Genomic DNA, 21,304 nt, shown 5'->3' with positions numbered 1-21,304 from the left:
AAAAAAAAGGAGTCTTTTTCCTTGTTAAATTCAGTTTTCCTGTTGGGAGGGCTTTATCTACTTTGACCGCATTTCATCCTAATTAGGCCATGTGAAAACACACTAATTAATAGTCCAACATAGACGCCGCCCCTACGCAATGTTTGAAAAGACATCATCATTCCACTGGCTCAGCAACAAACACAATAAAAAAGGAAATAAAGACATTTAGACAAGAAGACAAGTGCAAGATGGGTTTATTGTCAAACTGGTTATTAAGACATGAACTTGACTAATGCCATATCAAATCTTAAACTCCGCTGTAGTAAAGTGCAGATTCAAATCAAGTTGCCCTGGGAGTCGTCATACATTTTCTATGTCTGGTTTTGAACCGTCAGGTTAAATAAACTGCAATATGAAATCCTATGAATTATGAAAAGCCCTTTTTTTTCTCAACCCACACATCTAAAGCTAATGTGCAAACAAGATAATTCACAAAGCTTTACTATTCTGTACGTTGAAGCGTCCTCCCACTCGACTGTGTCTTCAGTTCTCATACAATTGGACGACGAGTTGTACAAAATGAGCGTCCTAGCTGTAGTCTAGTTCGGAGTCTAGGAGTTCTCATGAAAAGGTTTTCTGCAGTGATTGGTTGGTTGATATGCTGCCGCTGCACATGCACAGTGGGCCAAAGATGGTGACCTACCCCAGACTTTTTTTTTCTTTTTGATCAAGATTATTAAAAAAAAAAAAAGAACAGCGGCATCTTTTAAAGGTCGGCCATGTACGAGCGTTAAGAGGTCACTTCTGTGTACAAGCCTGCACACTCCAGCGGTTGTAGTCGGTTAGTTTGGCCGCTGTGGTTTCTAGTGGCAGTCATGTGCATAATGGAATCTCACATGTGTGCCACTCCAAACTCTTGTCCTCAATAATTTGTGTAAGCTCAAAAAAACAAAAAAAAAAACGAAAAAAACAAAAAAAACCACACACACCCTGTGGCACTCACACTCGCACGCAAACATACACACTCACTCCAATTCATTCACTCTTCTTACAACAATCAGTACAATGGTTTTGCATCCCCCTCCCAACCTCCGCCCTCCCCTTGAGTGGAGAAGGGGGGGATACTGAAGGAAACGGCAGCAATGAGGTAAACACAAAAACTCATGAGAGATATTGCACAGACAAGTGCCGGCACAGAATACAACAGTCTCTCTTTCCAACAGCCTAGCCTGTGCATAGGAAGAATAAAGCACTTATGGTGTTCGCAGACATTTAACCCCTTCTCATAAAGCTTTGTTATACACTAAAAGTGGGGACGACAAATGTACTGGAATATGCACCGTTTGGCAGATATCCAGATTTGCAGGACAATAACTAAATGTATTGTAAAAAGTACAAAAAAACAAAACAAAAAAAAAAACCTAATGATGACTGAGAAAGGGTTTATGACTGTTGGCAACAGTGATGGGACAAACAAAAACAAAAAAAAACCTGAAGTCCCAGCATATGTAGAAATGCCTCAATCCTTGCTTTGACAAGAGAGAAGCAGGCAAAGTTGAGGCTGGGTTGGAGCCAGCATGGAGAAAAATCTCTCACGTTTCATTCAATAAATAGCATTGTGGAATATGCAAAAGAAAAAAAAAAAAAAATCTATTTTTTTCTAAAGCAAAAATACGTAAACCCCTTGCTCAGTTCATCCAGAGATACAACTGTCTTTTGTCCATGTTGCCATCCATCCTAATACATCCCCACAGACAGAGCTGTGACCTGTGGCTCCATGACGTAATGAACAGAAGAAGAAAAACGGTCACTCGTTCCTCCGTTTAATCCGTTCATCGTTCAGTCCAATCCCGGTTGAACGAGGACATTTTTTGTGCACAAGTTCATACTCTCCGAATGGTTTCAATTTGCAACCCACAAAAAATGTGTCTTTCAGCTCCTCAAACACCTTGTGGGTCAGGCGTTGAACTTTAATGCTCTCTAGTCCACTTCTTGGAATCACACCCTTCCCCTTTCCATCTGTCCATCCCCCTCCCTCCTCCCTCCCTCCCCAAACGTCTTCACGATCATTATCTGTGGAGCAAGACGAAGGCCTCTAGTTTTTCGGGGATGTTTCCCCTGTAGTCGAGGCTGTGCTTGACGATGGCCCTGGCGGCGAGGCACTGCAGCGTGGTGTGGTTTATGGGCTGGATGACATTCCTGGCCAGCTCCTTCTCGTCCAGGAGGTCGCAGGCTGTTTGCTGGAAGGCGTTGGTGCTGTCGAAGTGAGTCCCGCATGAAATCAGCAGGTTCATGATGTCGGCGTGACCGTTGGATGCGGCTATATGAAGGGGGCTGGTGGGTAAGAATAGACAGCAGATTATAGACTGGTCCGTGATACTGGTATAACTAGTGGCTGTCATGATGGAGCAACTGAAGAGCTTATTAGGTAAAAAAAACACAAACTAAATAAACAGACCTGTTGTCATCTTCATCTCGGCTGTTAACGTCTGCCCCACACTCGAGCAGGATGGAAGCGACAGTGAAGGAGGGGAACTTGCAGACGGGGTAGCGGCCCACACAGGTGGTGTTGCGGTCGACCGCCAGGTGTAGTGGACTGTAGCCGTTCTTACCGCACGGCTGGAGCTTTAGGAATCTGCAGAGATGCGGAAGGAGAAACTTTTCATTAAAAAAAAAAACGGCAACAAAGTGACAATGAGAGAGATGATCCATTTCATACACAAGACAATCATCTTTGTGTACATGATTAATTCAGAGGAATTTACAAAACGCCTGTGACAAAAGTTGAATGCATTGTTAAGTTTGACTGACTGAGTACAAGACCGAGAAAAGATACAAGGCAGGGAATGACAAAGCCTATTTACAGAAATGGATCCAAAGACAGAGAAGAGAAAACAAAACAAAACATGCCTTTCCCTCAGAACCATCATATTTTCATCATGTCATGTTCACATAAAAACACACCTATAGATGGTTTCCTTCTTGAAGTGGTCCTGCTCTGCAGTACACGGCACCTTCTCCAAAAGACAAATGAGGTGCAGGATGATAGACAGAGCCTTGCTGAGCTGCGCGGGGTCGGGAGGCATCGGTCCACACTGTTTGACCGCCCGCTCAATCTCCAACACGCTCTTGGAAAGGATCCCCATCAAGTCCTCAAATGACACGGACGTCCCCAGGAGCCCTTTGGCCCTGTCCTGGAGCATGAAGGAGAAGAGCTCGGCGAACGACAGCAGACTGGAGGCTGTCATGGGGCTGAGGGGGTCCAGGTTGCTCTGTTGCATGTCCAGTGCGTACTTCCACAGGTTGATACAGCGCTCAAAGTTCCCAGAGTCAGCATAGACGGCACCGCGGTAACGGATGTAGTAAGACGTGTCTGGATGCTGTGGGCCGAGGATTCTCTCACGGATGAGCAGAGCCTGCATGCGCATCTCATCCGGGTCAGATATCAAACCGTCCAGCTCTTCTCCGTTTGTTACCTACGAACGGGACAGCAAAGTTAAGACAATGACAGGCTGCAGTAGCTGAAGTAGTTCAGGGATTCCATGTACATGCAAGGAAGTCAACAAATCAAAGACCTGACATCAGATTGCTGCAGTAGGTGCTCTGTGTATTAAGCTGAATTTACATTTATAATTCTTTCTATTCTTTGTGCCTGAAAACACGTTTTTTGTGATACAAGCACGATCCTCACTGTCTAGTTTTCTTTATTCTAAGTCCTTCACAGCAAATGCTCAAATCTGCAGCCTGTGTCTCGAATACTGAAGACTAGAATGCTAATTTCAAGGTTTTTCCTACACAGTGAATTTAAAAGCAGTCACCTTGTTCAAAGTCTGTGCTGCCTTTACAAAAACCTGACCACATCAGCAATAATCAAACTTTAAACGCAACGTGGAATAACTCAAGTAAAAAGACAGACTTAAATGAAAACTCACCTCCCTGGCATAGTCGTATGCCATGATGAGCTGCTTGGGTTCGGGTTTATGGACGATGTTGTTGCTGTCCGTGTACCTGAGGTCCATGGCTCTCTTCCAGTACTTTAAAGCTCCGAGCAGGTCTCTCTTTTTGTCCACAAACGTGGCTCCCAAGAGCTCCAGAGCATCGATGCGTTCCGTGTGGCTCGTCTGCAGAGGTGAGAATGTTTTTTTTTTTTTTCATATTTCTCCAGGATAAATATTCAATTTCATTCAAAAAACATGAAGACAAACACTCCATTGTAAAGCGACAGAGACCCTGACCTGCTGGTGCGTCGTCAGGTAATCTACGATGTTCGTGTGGCCCGTGACGCTGGCGGAGAGCAGGGGCGTCATGCCGTAGCCGTCCTGCTCCATGGATGCTCCGTACTGCAGCAACATCCGCATAATCTCCAGACTGCCCGACTCCGCGCAGTCGTGGAGCGCCGTGTTACCTACAGACAGAGGGGACACACGTCTTACATTAAGCTACAAGATTATGTTATTTATATTCAATGGTACCAGAGACAATGGCAGAGTTACCACACAGAGGCTTAGCTGGAGTTGAGAAGCAAGTCTGTTCATAAAATGTTTAAAAGGACTTCTTAATGTTAACACACGTGGACAATTTTTGGCAACCTTTCTGCTACAGATGTTAGTTGGCATAAAAAAACTGGAGAACATGTAAAGAAAACGCTGGAAAACCTGCAGATACATTTAATTGACGCATGTCTATCCATGCAGACAGAGGAAGAGGTAGTTACAGCCTTTTCTGCTAAACAACACTGGGAAACCCCAGCTGAGCCACAGCAGTTTTTTAGATAAAGCAGAAATGTTTTTTAGTTGTACTGTCTGGTGTGTAGAGTGCTGGAAGTAAACAAGAAGAGCAAACTAGAAATTATAAACTAAAATGCTGTTTTCAAAAAGTTTAAATAAATGTATTTTAAAAAATGTCTTGTTTCTACATTACGCCGGAGCTAGAAATGAAACTATTTACCCTGCAGCACTGTCCTTCCACCTGGAATATATTCAAAATGGCTGCAGATCATCTGATCAGATTATTGTGGATGCTGCCGCCGAGTCTCTTCCACACAACGATCGCCCGTTCAGGTGAGATGCGTCACAGTACGTGCATGTAAACGCCACTCTCTCAGACAGAAAGCCGCAGGTCATGCTGCTTCTTCTTTGTGTATAACTCAACTGCTATAAACCTGGTAATGTGTAGTGTGAAAAAGCTTTTCAACGATTTCTCAGCTGAATAAAATGACCTTTCCCCACACACACACTCTGCAATGTTTTGAAAGTCTTCTGAGATGTTTACTTTCAGTTGGTGGGTGTGTCACATCGTAGGTGAAACCTGGTGAGGCTGTGGTTTTGAGACATTGTGGCATTTAAAAACAGCCATCAACACATATTTTCGACATGTATTTATTTGCCTTAAACAAAAAACAGGAAAAATGGGCCTTTTCAGCTTCCATACTGGCACTCAGGACTGATGCTGAATGCAAGTCAAGTGTGAATCTGGGTTTTTTTTTTTTTTAATCATTTCCATTGAATATTTGAATCCTGTATTTAAATCATAAATAACAGCCTATAGTAGGGTCCTTTTCATGGTATAGACAGGTGTATTGAGTCTCTTCTATTCTTATAAAACAAGATGATACTATGGATCCATATCAAGCACAATAAGTTATATTCATTCACCCTCTATGGTTTAATGACAAGTTGCCACAGTGCTTATGAAACTATAATGTGGTTAGAAAACCATTTGTTACTTGGATACTAAAAGTCTGGAGGCCTATTAAGCCTCAGCCTGTATCGTATCCTTTGTTCTGCAAACCTCTTTCAAATAAGTCATTTCAGTCCAAGAAATCAGGAGGAATTATCAATGAAAAGCATTTTTTAAAAAACGTTTCCACTGGTGGTTGTTCCTGGAGCTAAACATGGGACATATTAGGAGGAGCACTTACTGATTCCATTAATTTAAAAAGACTCCTACAAATGAATTCAGCCACTTTAAGGCATTTAACACCTCTTCACATGCATTCATAACACTTGTAACGCTGCTTTGCTTTCGCTTGCCTCTCCTGTGACCGCTCTCAGCACACTGAGGCTAATCCATATTCAAGCAGACGAGACCAAACAGGGTTAGGCAGGGATTAACCATTATTTATACCCCTTAGTTTCTGCCAAAACTACACCTAACAGATTAATCTTACTCTTCGAGACACCTTGATGTTGCAGTTATTAAAATATACAAACTGCTGCCTTTCTGCTAGTTTATTATTTACAGACAGGCAACTTGCTGCCCACATTGTAAAAAAACACTGTCAAATGTTCCAACACTTTTGTTGGGTGTTATTAGATAACTGGCTGCTTTCAAATTAATAGGTAACTATTCACAGTCAATAATTAATAAATGTACATGGTGCAGTGAGTGCTCCAAAGAGAAATTATTCCACTTCATCATCATGGTGCCATAAATGTGCCTCTTTTTTTGCTTCCCTCTAAGCCAGCAGTGACCAGACTTGACCTCTCTCTTTTCTGGAGTAATATGTTGAACGTAATACCCCATAATAATACTTAGTGGGCAACAAACTGATTAATTGTTTAGATGTTGATTTAGCTGTTGCACTACCATTGATTCAGTTATAGTTATATCTCTGTCGGTATTGTTATCTGATGTTGTCGGTTCGTGAAAGAAGCAGATTTATGGACTAAATTCTTCTACGGTCAACTGAGAGTTAGATAAGAAGCAACAACAAAATAGCTGGACAAATTAATAAAAACATGCAGGCAGACATTTATAAAAAGGTAAGCTAATGTAATGTGCTGAAGATGTGGATGTAACGTGAATGATACTTTCAGTTGGCTATCAAAAGGAGGGATAAGTTCCGAGATTAATCTCTACAGTCAGACATCTAATCTTCCTCTGGGTGTTCCCTAAAGTAGTATCACTATGTTATCTGACGTTTTAGCTGATCCTCTTAAGCTAAACCCAGACAATGAACGGTATTTCGGTGAACTATTGAGTGAATCTGGCCTCTGAATGGTCTAACTGCTCTGCGGTGGAGAGAACAGGTAGCTTTGGTGATGCTGGTGAGCAGGAACAACAGACGGTGAGCGGTTCTGTTCAAACAGCCAGAGTTTGGAAATGATTACTAGATTTACTGAGGAGAGTCGGTCTGTTTTATCACTGCAGATCAGAGCGACATGGACGGTGTATGAACAAGCAAACGGTGCATTTTCTACCAACCTCACCACAGAGAACAACATCTGTAACTATGGTAACTGTACGCTAGGCTGCAACTAACTAAGCAGTCGATTATTTTCTCGATTGATCGATTAGTTGTTTGGTCCATGAAATGTCAGAAAATGGTGAAAAAATAAAAATGTCGACCGCTGTTTCCCAGAGCCCAAGGTGATGTCTTCAAATGTCTTGTTTTGTCCAGACCAAAACAAAAGAAACTTGAAAATATTCATATTTGAGGAGTTGAAATCAAAGACTTTTTGACATTTTTTCTTTAAAAATGACTTAAAGGACCAGTGTGTAACCCACAAAAGGCCCTCTCTAGAGACAGTGTTTGGTTTGTCCGTTCTAGGCTACTGTAGAAACATGGCGGCCTCCGTGAAAGAGGACCCGCTCCCTGAGTAGTTATAAAGGGCTCATTCTAAGGTAACGAAAACATGATTCTTATTTTCAGGTGATTATACACCAATTAAAACATATTTATGAATATTATATTCAATTTCTGCTAAGTCTGTTCTGCTAGATGCCACTAAATTCGACACACTGCACCTTTAAAATGATGAAACGATTATCAAAATTGTTCATAACTAATCGACCCATCGTTGTAGCTCTACTGTACGCAGAGAAAGTGACAGCTGTGGCCTCAAAATGGACAGGAAAACAATTAAAAATGCATGACAAAAATGAGACTACATTTTGAGTAAAACTACACTAAAACTAACAAAAATCAAAACTATCTATAATTTGACTAAAACCAATTTACATTTTTGCCAAAAGACTAAATCAAAATCAGCTGACAAAATTAGCAGACACCAACAAAACAAGTTAATCTAGAAACTTGGAAACCCTTCCCAAATCCTGGGATTAGTCTGAATACTCATTATGGGCCTCCAAACAGAATTTAGGCTACATTAAGCCACAGCGAGGATGACGCCTCACAAACAGGTGAACTGAAGGAATTTCATAACTTGAGATGAGATGGTTTGTCTGACCGCAGATTTTAATCACTTCAAGACAGGTTTTAGAAATTTTTTGGGAAATTTACCACTTTAAGTTATTGCATATCTAGCCCTTCCAGCTGGTTCAGCTGTGACGAGAAAGTCAATAGTCTTTCCACAACCATCACGCATGTCATCAACAAGTTCAGTTGCAGCCAAATGCACTGGTTTGGGCACAATGGAGCACCTGCATCCTGCTCTTCCACGGGTCAGGAGAGTTTTGGATGTCTATGAACTGAGTGCTGACCCCCAAATGAGCCGAAGGTCTGTTTGTCAGGGAAGCCAAGGACGAGCTACAACTGAGTGGTCCCAAGGAATGGAAGTGTACGCGGCGGGCACATGTGCCTATTGTCAAGCCTGACAGATCTGAGGAAAAGGATGAAAGATTGACGCCACATATATTGCCTTATTTTTAAAATGTGGTTATTTGGAACACAGTGAGCATATAAACTAGAGCTGCAACGATTAGTTGATCCACAGAAGATTAATTGGCAACAATTTTGATAATTGGTTAGTTGTTTTAAGTAATCTTTTAAGAAAAAAAAAAGCCCAAATTCTAGTGTTACAGCTTCTTAAATTTGAATATTTCCTGGTTTTTTTACTCCTCTATGATAGTTACTGAATATATTTGGGTAGTGGGCTCTTTGTCAGGACAAAACAAAACATTTTAAGTTGCATCTTGGGCTTTGGGAAACAGACATTATATGGACCAAACAACTAATCAAAAAAATAAGCGACAGATTAATCGATAATGAAAATAATCGTTAGTTGCAGCCCTAATATAAACTAGTCAGCGGAGAAGTGGACTATGGAGCAGGAGTGATTAGAGACATCACAATTAGATATTTTTTATGCCATGAAAACTGGTCAGTCTTTAAATCCACTGACATGAACATGCCAGTGCCCTCTCTGAAGTCTACAGTGGTTCGAGAGTTTTATACACACATGATTTTATCTCGGATATCACTATTATGCTTTTCTTTTCAAGCTAGAGGCGGCTGTGGCTCAGGAGGTACAGCAGGTCATTCGATCCCGGGCTCCTCCAGTCCGCATGTCAAAATGCCCTTAGGCCAGAGTTAGTATAGTTCTGTATTTTTCATTAGTTTTTATTTTCATTTCGTTTTTAAATTTTTTTATTTTCAATTCAGTTTGGTTTAAGTTAGCTTCCAGAGTGGATTTACTTGTTTCAGGTTAGTTTTTATTGTTTCAGTATCAGTTTCAATAAACACAAGCACCAATATCTCCTCGTGTTTATTGTGTTGACAAATTTGACCAAATTGATAAAATTAAAAACATTTTCTGTATATTTTAATCTTATTTTAGTTAGTTTTGTAAGTACACAATATTGTTTCAGTTAGTTTTCTTTTTTTTTCTAGAGTCTAGTTTTTATTTTTATTTCCGTTAACCAAAATGTTTTTTACGTCTAGTTTTAGTTAATTATAATAACCTTTCCTTGAGCAAGATACTGAACCCTGAGTTGCTCCTGATGACTGGATAAGCAGCACTGTATCGCTCCTGATGAGCAGGCTGGCACCTTGCATGACAGCCTCTCCCATCATGTATGAATGTGCGTGTGAATGGGTGAATGTTGACATGTAGTGTAAAGAGCTTTGAGTGGTTGATAAGACTAGAAAGGCTTTATATAAATGAGTCCATTCACCATCTATCTTGAAGCCTTGTCTTGTCAGTAAAGACAAGAGAGCAGCTTCACAAGCAGAGGGACAAGAGTTGTTTCAATATCAGCATATTTTAAATATTTAAAAATATACAATCCAAGGAGAAAATATGATCCTTCGGTCACACCCACAGAAATCAGTCCAAACTGAAATAGTCAGCCTCATAGTTTCCCATTGCGAAACCAGAAGTTCGTGGTATTCTGTTGAGTCACTTTCAGATGGAAATATGCAAAATGCTTGACTCGACTCACATCATTGTTATTTTATACTGGTTATAGGTCTGGTCTTCACTGTCTTTTTCTCAAAATAACATGCTTCGAGATTAATGAAATACCTTTATCGTCTATCTTTTTATCATCACATCACCACTGAGAGTTTCTGTGGAGTGGATTTTAATTTAAACCACTTTAAACTCCGATAAGCAGAAATCTACAGAACCAATCAGGGGTTATCTTATCTCAGGGACAGAGATCATGTGAATTAAAGGAGAACATTGTATATTGTTTGCTTGTTAACACACTCACCTTTCACACTTTTCCTGTTGACATCTGCTCCTTTCTCCAGCAGGTACTGCGCTATCTCCTTGTGTCCCTTGTAGCAGGAGATCATGAGACACGTGTGTCCGTGTCTATTGGCCACCTCCAGGTCAGCTTTGTGCTCCACCAGGTATTTCACAATGTCCAGGTGACCGTCGAAGCAGGCTGCCCTCAGAGGGGTCGAGTTGGTCAGGGTGGTGCTGTTGACAGACGCTCCGTGCCCCAGCAGGGACTGGACCACCTTCAGGTGACCAGCCGCTGACGCGGCCCAGAGAGGGGGCGCTCCCTCGATGGTTTCCCCGTCAAAGTTCACAGACCCGCCGACCTCCACGGGAGCACTGCAGCACTCCAGCAGGTACTCCACCAGGTCCAGGTGTCCGTACCGGGAGGCCATCAGCAGCGGGGTGGCCCCATTCGTCTTCTCGCCCATCAGCTGGGTCACCTCGTGTCCATCTTTGTTCTCCAACAGTTTCTGGAGCAGCCGGAGCTTTCCGTCTCTAGCTGCGTTGAATACTGCCGTCTTTAAATCCATCTCTGAGATTTCTTTCAGTGCTAAATTAAAAAAGGCAGCTGTGTCCGTGAAACAGGCAGCTGTGGACAAGAGGAGCTCGAGACTCTTTGTTTACAACAAGCTCCGACTTTCTGGCTAACAACCAGCTAGCTAGCAATTAATTAACCTAAAAGTCCACCAACATTTCCTGAACTCCAGCTTTTTAAAAAAACTGTCATCACCGGGATGTCGTGTGAGTGTGTGTACGAATCTTTAACTCTTTTAATAACTCTGACGTTTGAGACGACCCTTGGTCCAGTAATACATTTGTCGCCGAGTTAGCGATGTGGCTAGTCAACTTCCTTGATCAGTTTTAGCTGAACCAACTAGCGTCGCTTCGCTGAACTAGCTTACACCTCTTTTATTGATCGTTCAATCGATACTCAACCACGGACATTTCCTTCTTCTCCTCCATCAGACCTGCCTCCTTTGCTTGTCACCGACCCACAACATACTCCGGAGACGGTAATTTTACTCGTTTTCCGAGGGCCGAAATAAGAGAAATCCACCCCCACCCGAGCTGCTGTTAGCTTAGCCGGGGATAACTCGACGATAACCGAGCCGCTTTTCTTTCTCACACACACGTCGAGAAACAAACATGCAGACGTTAATTAACCCCCCCCGCCCCCCGAAAAAAAACTGTGAATAATAGTCGTCCGTGAAGCCACTCCGCCAACTGGCACGGTAATAATCTCAGCGAAGGGTTTGGTGAATAGGGAAGGCTATCCACCCACGGCTGGACCGGATGATCACGACTCAGTTTCTGTCACATCGCAAACCCAACGCAGTCTTTTCTCTCCGTCACCGCGCATGATTGACGTGTGGATCGTCCAATCACAGAGCTGCTAGACTCTGACGTAGCCATTAGAAAACCACAACAACAAAAACTAGCTCAACGACCCTGCTCTTTAAGTATCTGGGAGTTTTCTTCATGGGGAAATTATGAGATTATAATCTTTAAAAAGAAAGCTTGTTCATGTCTTGTTTGTATCTGCCGGATTAAAGAAATAATGTATGTCTGCAGAGCTGTCTGTAATAGCTTTGACTATATCACTCCCTACAGGATACAAGAAGCATCACCAGAGGATGTATCCAGAAACCTCACCCCTCACTACTAAAAAAAAAAAAACCACCCAATTGTTTATTTACGGTGATCAAATTAATTCATACCCAGACATTTTATCAGAAAGTTTATTCAGCCATCCTAATAACTTCACAAGTTCCCAGAGTGCCTTTCAGAAATAAATGTGAGTCAATAAACCACCTGTTAGTGTACAAACAGAAAGCCAACAATGCATCAAAACTAATAAACAGTGGTGGGAGACTCAGATCCTTTACTTAAGTAAAAGTACCAATACATCAAATGTAAAATTAGTATTAGCAGCAACATGTACTTAAAGTATTAAAGTAATAGTACTCAATTTGTCCCTCTGAGTGATATATTAGTATATATGACATCATTAGATTATTAATACTGAAGCATCAGTGTGTAAGCAGCATGTTACTGTTGTAGTTGCTGCAGGTGGAGCTAGTTTGAACTACTTTATATACAGTTGGCTAGTTCAGTCCAGCGGTTCCCAACCTAGGGGTCACCAGATAAATTTGAGGGGTCGTGAGATGATTAATGGGAAAGGAAAGAAGAAAAAACATTCTTATACACAAATCTATTTTCAGTTTTTGGACTTTTTCTCTAATCTTTGGTAAAATATTGGATCATTTGAACATTTATTGAAATGAAATCATGTGAGAAGTTTAGAGGGAAAAAAAATCACTATTTGGTGAAGCTGTTAACAACTCAGACATCTGAAATGTGACCCTGACTACACACTGCTTTTTGTAAGACGTCAAAAGCCAAAAAGGTTAGAAACCACTGGTTTAATCTTTAAATGTTGTATTTTAAAAGCTTGTTATATTATCCATTGTGTCAAATCTCCATCTGAAAAGGAACTAAAGCTGTCAGATCAATGTAGTGGAGAGGAAGTATAAAGTAGCATCAAATGGAAACTCAAGTACAAGTACCTCAAAATTCCACTGAAATACAGTACTTGAGTAAATGTACTTAGTTACTTTCCACTACTGCTGACGGAGAACATATTGTGAAAAAGGGAAATAACACAGGAAGCAAAGCGAAAACAGAGATAATTAATGGCTTTATATATATATTTTTTGAGTTAACTCGGGGTCCCTTGAATCATGTCAAGTTACAGTTTAACAAGGCCAAAGTTTAGCCAAAAACATTCATGCTTGCTGAGTCTTTCTCAATGTGTTTATGGCAAATTTCATATATGAACACAGTGATGTCTTCTAGATTCAGAGATTATCTGACATCATGTCACCTTAATTGATGTCACAGCTGAACTTCAAAATGGCTACATTGTTCTCTTTAATGTTTCAGCCACGTCTGTGTCTTAAGAGACAAAAATTGCCTTCAGATTTTGTTTGCAAATCCGTGAATAGTGAGAGTGAGAAGCACTGATTTTCACATGACTCCTGGCTGAAACTACTAACCACTTCCTGCTTGGTCTGAGCCTGCAATTATTGTTTTTAGTGCTTCTTGCAGACTCAAATGTTGAAACCTCAATAGTGAAAACCTCAATAAACATATTTCTCTGACAGTATAACAATTTGAATCAGATGATGAAAAACTTGATCGCTGCGGAAAAGGTCGGACGCACTAAATGTTAGAGCTGCAACGATTAAATGTGAATCTTTTCTGGTTTCTTTTCTCCTCTATGACAGTAAACTGAGTATCTTTGGGTTGTGGACTGCTGGTTGGGACAAAACAAGACAACTGAAGATGTCACCTTGATCTTTGGGAAACAGCGATCAACATTTTTTTACCATCTTCTGACATTTTATGGACCAAACAACTTATCTATTAATTATTAAATTTTTAGCCAAGCTATCAAATCTTCTTTCCTTTTCTTCCTTAAAAGGAATTTCTGCTGTCTGAGCGACCAATGAGGGAATCAGCTCTCAAATAACAACTACAACTCAAAATGACCAGAATAGTCTTATATTCAAGCAATATTTTGAAAACAAATTTTACAACAGTGCTGTATAAAATCAATATCAGCCCACAGATAAATAAGTTGTTACAATTTAAACAGCAAAGGCAGAATTAGATATAACAATGCATGGGAACCAGTGAAAGTTTTAATAACAAGTCAGTGTGCTTAAAACTGTTGGCATTGCCACTTCAATGTATTTTCAAACACAATAACATTCAGGTTTTTTTCCTTTTCATCTCCCACGGCGAGTCACATAGATGTTATAAAGGTCCTAAATGTAACTTTTGAATTTTAAGGATACATTTACCTACCAAATTGAAGCACGACTTTAATCAGACGTGTAATTCCCAACAAATGGAATCTAAAATGCAAAAACCAACATTTTTTTTAAAGAAATTGGGTCCCTCCACATCTCTAATTTTCAGTCCTTCAACCTAAATACAAACTTTTGTACAAGTGTTTGAGCCAATATTAGAGTTAAGGATGGCTTAGTCTCTGTACAGCAGATTCCAGTCTCCTCTCATTACTCATCTAAAATGACAAAGCTGATAAAAGCAAACACAGTATCTACTCTTTCTCACTCTATACAGTGAGTTTAATAACAAAAGACAAAAAAATGCAACAGATTTTTCACAATGAAATGCAACCAACGTGGAGAAAACCTTGGTTTGCCAGTGTGGTTTGTAGTGACCCAATGCTCTGCAGATAAGGAGAGAAATTCTCAGCTTTCTTACATTCTGAGTATGTTTAGTTACAACTTCCCACCCCTTAGTTATTTCAGTGCACAGTTTGGGCTGAAAAATGGATAATAGATCAGAGGGTATGAGATGATGGGGGTAGAACTCTGCAAAAAAAAGGACATAATTAAAAAAAAAAAAAAAAAAAAAAAAAAAAAAAAAGAGGGAACACAATTAGAAATTATTTCAAATATTTAAAGTACTTGAGGTTTGCTTAAACTACATGTTTAAGCTGCTTCAACGCCTCCAATACAGATAGTTTTAAGCAACACAATCAAGCCTTTCTTCAGGTTATTTCTTTTACACCTCAAAAACCTTTCAAACACATACAACCTTTATGCTTAAGACTCATTTGCATAAAGTCTCTGAGAACAGCAGTGCTGAATGACGTGTCAGATTGTACGACCTGGCAGTTTTGATATGATCTAATATCTGATCAGCACTGCTGTTCTAACCGACTCTATGCATACGAGCCATATATGGATAAACAAAGTGATGAATCAGATCCCAGGGCTCAGAGACTGTTACGATCCGACGCGTGTTGTAGTGGTCTTCCTGTCAGAGAAGAAGCTTCTCAGCAGGACCACCTGGCTGATGCTGACAACCAGAAGGATAATGGCTTCTCCGATAGACCAGAACGCCACACGAGTGTTGAGGTCCTCTGCCCTGCTGCGTCCCTGGGCCTCACGGAGGCGGAAGTGTGTCTGGTAGTCGATGACAGACTTCAGGGCCTCATGGATGGACACGCAGGCTGATTCCATCTGGAAATGTTCCGAAAATAGAAGACCAATACAGGATATTTAGTTTGTGGATGGAAAATTAGTAATTGTCCAAATAACATCAAGATCATTTTAAAGATCACTTTCATTTACAAACTAGAGGGTAGTAAAAAAAAACTCCCATGTTATGAAATCCTCCAACTTGTAAAATGAAAAGACTTGAATTCAAGTCAAAATTTCCCTCTGAAAAAGGGCATGATGTCACATATCTAATGCAGCAAATAAATAAATATTGATCATAGCGATCACAAACTGTTAGTTAACAGTGTATAAAAGAGTGATGCAACAGTTTGTAATTTGGTAGTTTGTTAATGTTCTAAAAATGGTGATGAAACACACTAAAATAATAACTTCTCCATTTCCAAACACACACACACACACACACACATTAGAAACAGCAGTGTTTCTAATGACAGAAATGTAATGTGGCTCCACCTTTAACCAGACTTTATGACCCCACAACCGTCCTTAACTAGTTTATAGTGTTAAGTTAAGTGGCTGAAATAGTTCGTATTTCACTGATCTTAAGAAACGACAGTGAACACAAAAGCCTGCAAACATATGATGGAGGATCTTTCATTAACACTTGCAGGAGCAACATGTTTCACTCGGTGCTTCATCAGGCTCATGAAAAACTACACTACCATAAACACTTGTGCTTTATCTTTTTTTTTTTTTTTTTTTTTTTTTAAATGGACTACATGCAAATCTTGCAGTTGCCAGCTTGTCTAGCCCTGCAGTACATGCTGTATACAAAGCTTTTTTTTTCTCTTTTTCAATGTTTCACCAGTTATTTTGCCTTCAGAAAACAAAGTTTAGTGAAAACATAATAGGCATGTTAAAATATAACAGATTGTGTTAATAGTATTAAAAAAAACCCACACATAACAAATTCAGGTAATAACTGATTGACAGATGTGGTGGTGAGGGTGTGTGTACTAAATAAAAAAAAAAGATGTCCATCCTTGTCACAACTATAGATCTTCACAAACTAACTAGTGCCAAACACACCCACACAGGTGTTTCAGTCATTATGACAAGTTAAACCTCTTTGCAGGTTCTAACTGGGTGGAGCTTTGCTGGGCATTTGCAAAGGTCACAAAACTACAGATGTAGGTTGGCCCGCCCCAACAGGTGCAATGAAACAAACAGCAGAGTGAATGTGTAAAAGTGCATCATCTCATGTTGTTTCATGTGCTGCCTGGAAAATGGGACTGTAGTTCTTAGTTAAAATAAAATAAATTTGGCTGTGCAGTGTTACACAAAGCTAATAGTATGTATACAAATATATGCTATTCCTTCACACACACAAACACACTCACCTGGGTGAGAGCAGTGACTCTGTTCTCGTTGGGGAAGAGCGGGGGGTCATCTCCGACCTGGAAGTCAAAGTAAACCGTCTTGTGGGTGAAGGTTGAGAACTCATTACTGAAGCAGAACTTGTAGGTGCCGTTCTGGGCTGCTGTGAAGGTAAAGCTGTCGTATTGCTTCTTCATCTCCTTGTAGAGTGTAGTGCCATCTGGGTTCTCCAAACGACAGTCCACATCATAATGGCCGCCTGTCACCACCTAGCAGGAAATAAAGACGGAAGTATTCGATCAGTCAATCATTTATTAATGACCAAATGACAGAGGTCGGTGGAATTCAGGGATTAAAGCGAGGAGCATGAGAAGTTGTCCAGGAGGAAATGTATAAAATGTACTGAATTAAGTATCAAATGAATTTAAAACTGCTCTATGCCTGAAATCAGGCATGTTGCCTGTGAACTTTAACCTTTGAGAATTTCCTTTCGGTAAAGTATGGACGGTAAGATCAATTCAACAGTGTCAATAACATCAAACATAGACAGATAACAGCATCACATTAGACACATGACAGACAGCAGACTGTGGTTGTACTGGGCAGCTTCCAGGTATGAATGTGTAACTGTGTGAATGTGATTAGGAAAAAAAAAAGGACATTGCTCTCAGAGATACTCCCCCGAATCAATAAAGATCACAGATTACCACAAGACAGAAATCACAGACAATATTTACAAGGTTGACACAGAGGCTTTAAGTGAAGGTACATCTGTCAGGGTTAGTGAGAAGAGTCCAGAGTCCTTATTGCAGTGGGGGGAAAAAACAGTTGGGATGATTTGGAGGGCAGGGACCTGTAACGCCTCCCAGAGAGCATCAGCTGGAAGAGGTGGTGAGCAGGGCGAGAGGGGTCAGAGATCTTTTTTGCTCTTTTGATTGTGCGTTTGTGAATTAGTGATTCAACTAATGGGAGGGAGGTGCCAATAATCTTGGATAATTTGCGCTGCAGTTTTTTTGTGTGTTCAACTGTCTGTGCTGCCGTACCAGACTGTTATGGACAAGGTGATTTTGCTCTCACTGATGGCTGTGTAAAACTGAAGGAGGAGGTAACAGTAACATACTGGCACAATATCTTTATTCCATCATCTATTGTGCCAAGTAATACAGTGAGAAAGAAGAAGGGTGGACAATGTGGACAAAACTCATGTCATAATGCCCGTCACATCCAATTCAATCATGTTTATTAAATTTTTAACAGGAACAAAATCCCATAATCTCCTAAAAATAGATGTTCTAGAGTATTTAATATTTCATGCTTTGTCAGACTTGGACATGACAACTACGAACTACAAAATATCTTGTCTGCTACTCTTTAGTTTCAAAGGCAAATCTAATGAAAGCTAAGAGGTGAGACAAAATATTACTCTCTAAGACAGATGTGGACATATACTGAGCCTGTTTTAATATCTGCCTTGAAATGATTGTTTGGCAACTTCAATTTGGCACAGAAAAAAGAAAAACCCTGAAGAAAACTGGCAAACTGCAAGATCACTGGTATTGTGTAAGGGCTGCAGGCCATCTCTAACAAAACAAAGAGGCCACAGACCCTTTTCATTTTCTAGTTTCTTAAGTCTTCTGTGACAGTAAACTGAATATATTTGGGTTGTGGACTGTTGGTTGAGACAAAACAAGACATTTGAGGACATCACTTTGGGCTCTGGCAAACAGTGATCGACATATTTCACTATTTTCTGACATTTTATAGACCAAACAACTAATAGATTAAATCGAGAAAATAATAGACTGATTAATTGATAATGAAAAGAATCATTAGTTGCAGCCCCATATTAAAATTAATATCAGTAGTAATATTAGTATTTTATATTTCCCATAGAGATAGACAGTTTGCTTAAAAAGACAAGATCTAACAGTTTACACTTTAAATATTGAGCATCAGTGCAACATTAAAGGATTGGTTCACAATTCAAGAGGCTATTAAGCCAAAAACTACAAGTTGGTTTATCTCATAATGACTTAAAATTAATCACATTACATTAAAGTTTGATACTCATTATTTCCAAATTTCACTAACAAGAGATCATGCCACTTGCAGTTAAAGGATAGGTTCACAATTTTTCCAAGTCTGTCTTAAAACAACAGTCAGGCACCCATATTAACAGTGTAATCATTCCTCCTGTTCATACTGACTGTTAAAAGATCCCCTTCAAATGTGTTTTCAATGTAAGTGATGGGGGACAAAATCCACAGTGTGTCCACACAGTCACTTTGTGAAAGAATGCATTTATAAGTTTATCTGAAACTTATATGAGGTTTCAGCAGTCTGAGTTAGTCATATCAAGTGGATATCTGCCACATTTACAGTCTTTTTAGCATAAAATTCCCTCTTTGTGTTTCCTCGGACAGTGTTTCCCTGTTGAGCTGCGGTGGACACATAAGCCCCTTTCACACATGCAGCCTATCCCTGAAATCAGGAACACTTCCGGCATCGGGTCATGTGTGAATGGGAGCAGGGATTGATAGTCAGAGAAATCTGTCCCACCAATTGACCTAGTTACATTTCAGGGAAAGTGCCAGTACGGTTGTATTGTGAATGAAAGCAGTAAGATTGCAGGGACAAGCGCATAAATGCTTACGTCCATGATGAAAGGCGCTTTCACTTGGAGCGAGCGAACCAATGTCAAGAGTCTGCTGATGACATATTTGAATCTGTGACTTGTTTACGGTTGCCTTGCCAATGCTTTCGTGAGAGATTTGATAACTAACAAGTAATACAATTTCTTTTTTTCCAAGAATGGCTGGAAACTGAACATATTCAGAAATAAGGGAGCTCCTCTCAGTCTGCACATAAGAGACATCTTCCGCCGCATACAAGTACATCCGATGTGCCCCTTTTTAACTTCTAGCACCTGCCCCGCTACAGGTCTCTGCACAACCCTGCATTTGAACATAAGAACATAACATAACTTGAACATAAGAAAGTAGAAATAAGTAGCCAACTAGTGTAAAATAACATCACGCTGTGGGCTGGTTTTTCTACTGTTCTCCCCAATTTTTTAGTCAACAGAAGCTACTGGTGCATTATGAAGGGATCTCCTAATGATCAATATGAACAGGAGGAGTGATTATGGTAAGAAAAACCTATTTCAATGTTCATTTGGGCACCAGACTATTGTTTGAAGACAGACTTGAAAAAATTATGAACCTGTCCTTTAATGTAGTATTGATGCCCGCTCAATACTTTAAACCGGTGGAACCGATCATTTAATACACACAACGGGGGGGAAAAGGTTTAAGTCCTGCGTGTGTTTCAAGTATCTACAAGTCTAGTTGCTCTTGACTCGAGCCTTTTGGATACCTTTGCGTGTATAAAGCAAATAAAGTTTTAATATAAAGCGGTTCCTACCTGCTACTGTTAGTTTCTGAAGCTTGATGATGCCTTTTAAAATGAACTCTGTTTAACTCTTTGAAAATGACAACTTGCTATAATAACAGGGTTTAAGTCACAACCTTTGGGGTCGACACACCTGGTTTTTCGTAATGCAGAAACACTCACCTGAAACTCCAGCGTACACTTGGTGCCAATGATGATGTCCTCGTAGAAACACTGCTTGGCGTTGTCTGGCAGCTCAAAGGTGAGCTCGGAGCCCAGCACCCACCCACAGAGAAGCTGGGCCCACAGCACCTGCAGTAGCACCCGCAAGGATCCGTACATCCTCAAGACCAAGAGCCAAAAGCTTCAGAGGAAAAAAATCTGAGCCAACCTGTCGAAAGAAACACGAGCAGACATCATATTTAAATTCAATATAGAGGGAGATTTAAAAAAAGAAGAGTAAAATGGTGACAAAGCAAACCCGGACATTGATATTAGCGACAAGTTGTTAGCTTAAAGCTAACTAGCTAGATGTCTGGCCTTTATACTAAAGAGCCAGGAAACCACTTGGGATTTGTAACATTTCTCTATGGTCAGTGTATTCATCCATTATGGACGCAATCATTATAATTTAAGTATAATTAAACTGAAACGTTATAATTTCTGAATTAATTGTTTTATTTCAGTGAGCTTAGCTACTCACCTCAAACTGCTCACCCGGATGCTACTAATGCCAAGTGACGTTTTACAGACGTATCACGGCATTGGCTAACGTTTCTTAAAGTCACGTCTCTCGCTCTCTCCCATTGGTCGAAAAAGAAGGGGCGGGGAGCTTGTGAGATCACGTGGGCCACGTCCACAGGCGTTAAAATGAATCTTCCCTATTTCAATACATTTCAACGTGGCTGCTAATACTCATCTGAAAATACATCTCAGAAATGGATACGTCATGTTTTAGCCTAGTTTTTTTGAAATCTTGAAATCTAATCTTTTAAACGCTTTGAGTTTAACTATGAATGAAAAGTGCGGTACAAATTAAACATTATTATTATTATTATTGTTATTGTTATTGTTATTGTTATTGTTATTGTTATTATTATTATTATTATTATTATTATTATTATTATTATAAACGTTTACAGTATG

At 40.1% G+C, this 21,304-nt stretch overlaps 2 protein-coding genes across 2 annotated transcripts; both read right to left on the bottom strand.

Annotated features, from left to right (window-relative positions):
* Window positions 1-219: 219 nt before the first annotated feature.
* Window positions 220-11,715, bottom strand: fem1c (fem-1 homolog c). The gene is made up of 6 exons (XM_067612039.1): window positions 10,381-11,715; window positions 4,218-4,387; window positions 3,915-4,103; window positions 2,947-3,458; window positions 2,441-2,617; window positions 220-2,316 (listed from the first exon to the last, which is right to left on the bottom strand). Exons 1-6 carry the CDS (start codon window positions 10,922-10,924, stop codon window positions 2,052-2,054), a joined length of 1,857 nt encoding a protein of 618 aa, XP_067468140.1. The 5' UTR covers window positions 10,925-11,715; the 3' UTR covers window positions 220-2,051.
* A 2,227-nt stretch (window positions 11,716-13,942) lies between these two features.
* On the bottom strand, window positions 13,943-20,952 carry tmed7 (transmembrane p24 trafficking protein 7). The gene is made up of 4 exons (XM_067612025.1): window positions 20,862-20,952; window positions 20,342-20,549; window positions 16,792-17,037; window positions 13,943-15,451 (listed from the first exon to the last, which is right to left on the bottom strand). The coding sequence occupies exons 2-4, from the start codon at window positions 20,498-20,500 to the stop codon at window positions 15,215-15,217; spliced, it is 642 nt and encodes a 213-aa protein (XP_067468126.1). The 5' UTR covers window positions 20,501-20,549; window positions 20,862-20,952; the 3' UTR covers window positions 13,943-15,214.
* Between the last annotated feature and the right edge of the window lie 352 nt (window positions 20,953-21,304).

The sequence above is a fragment of the Thunnus thynnus genome, chromosome 2, assembly GCF_963924715.1.
Source record: "Thunnus thynnus chromosome 2, fThuThy2.1, whole genome shotgun sequence".
Taxonomy (NCBI): domain Eukaryota; kingdom Metazoa; phylum Chordata; class Actinopteri; order Scombriformes; family Scombridae; genus Thunnus; species Thunnus thynnus.
The sequence above is the reverse complement of the archived record's forward strand: the minus strand, read 5'-3'. Positions and strand labels throughout refer to the sequence as shown.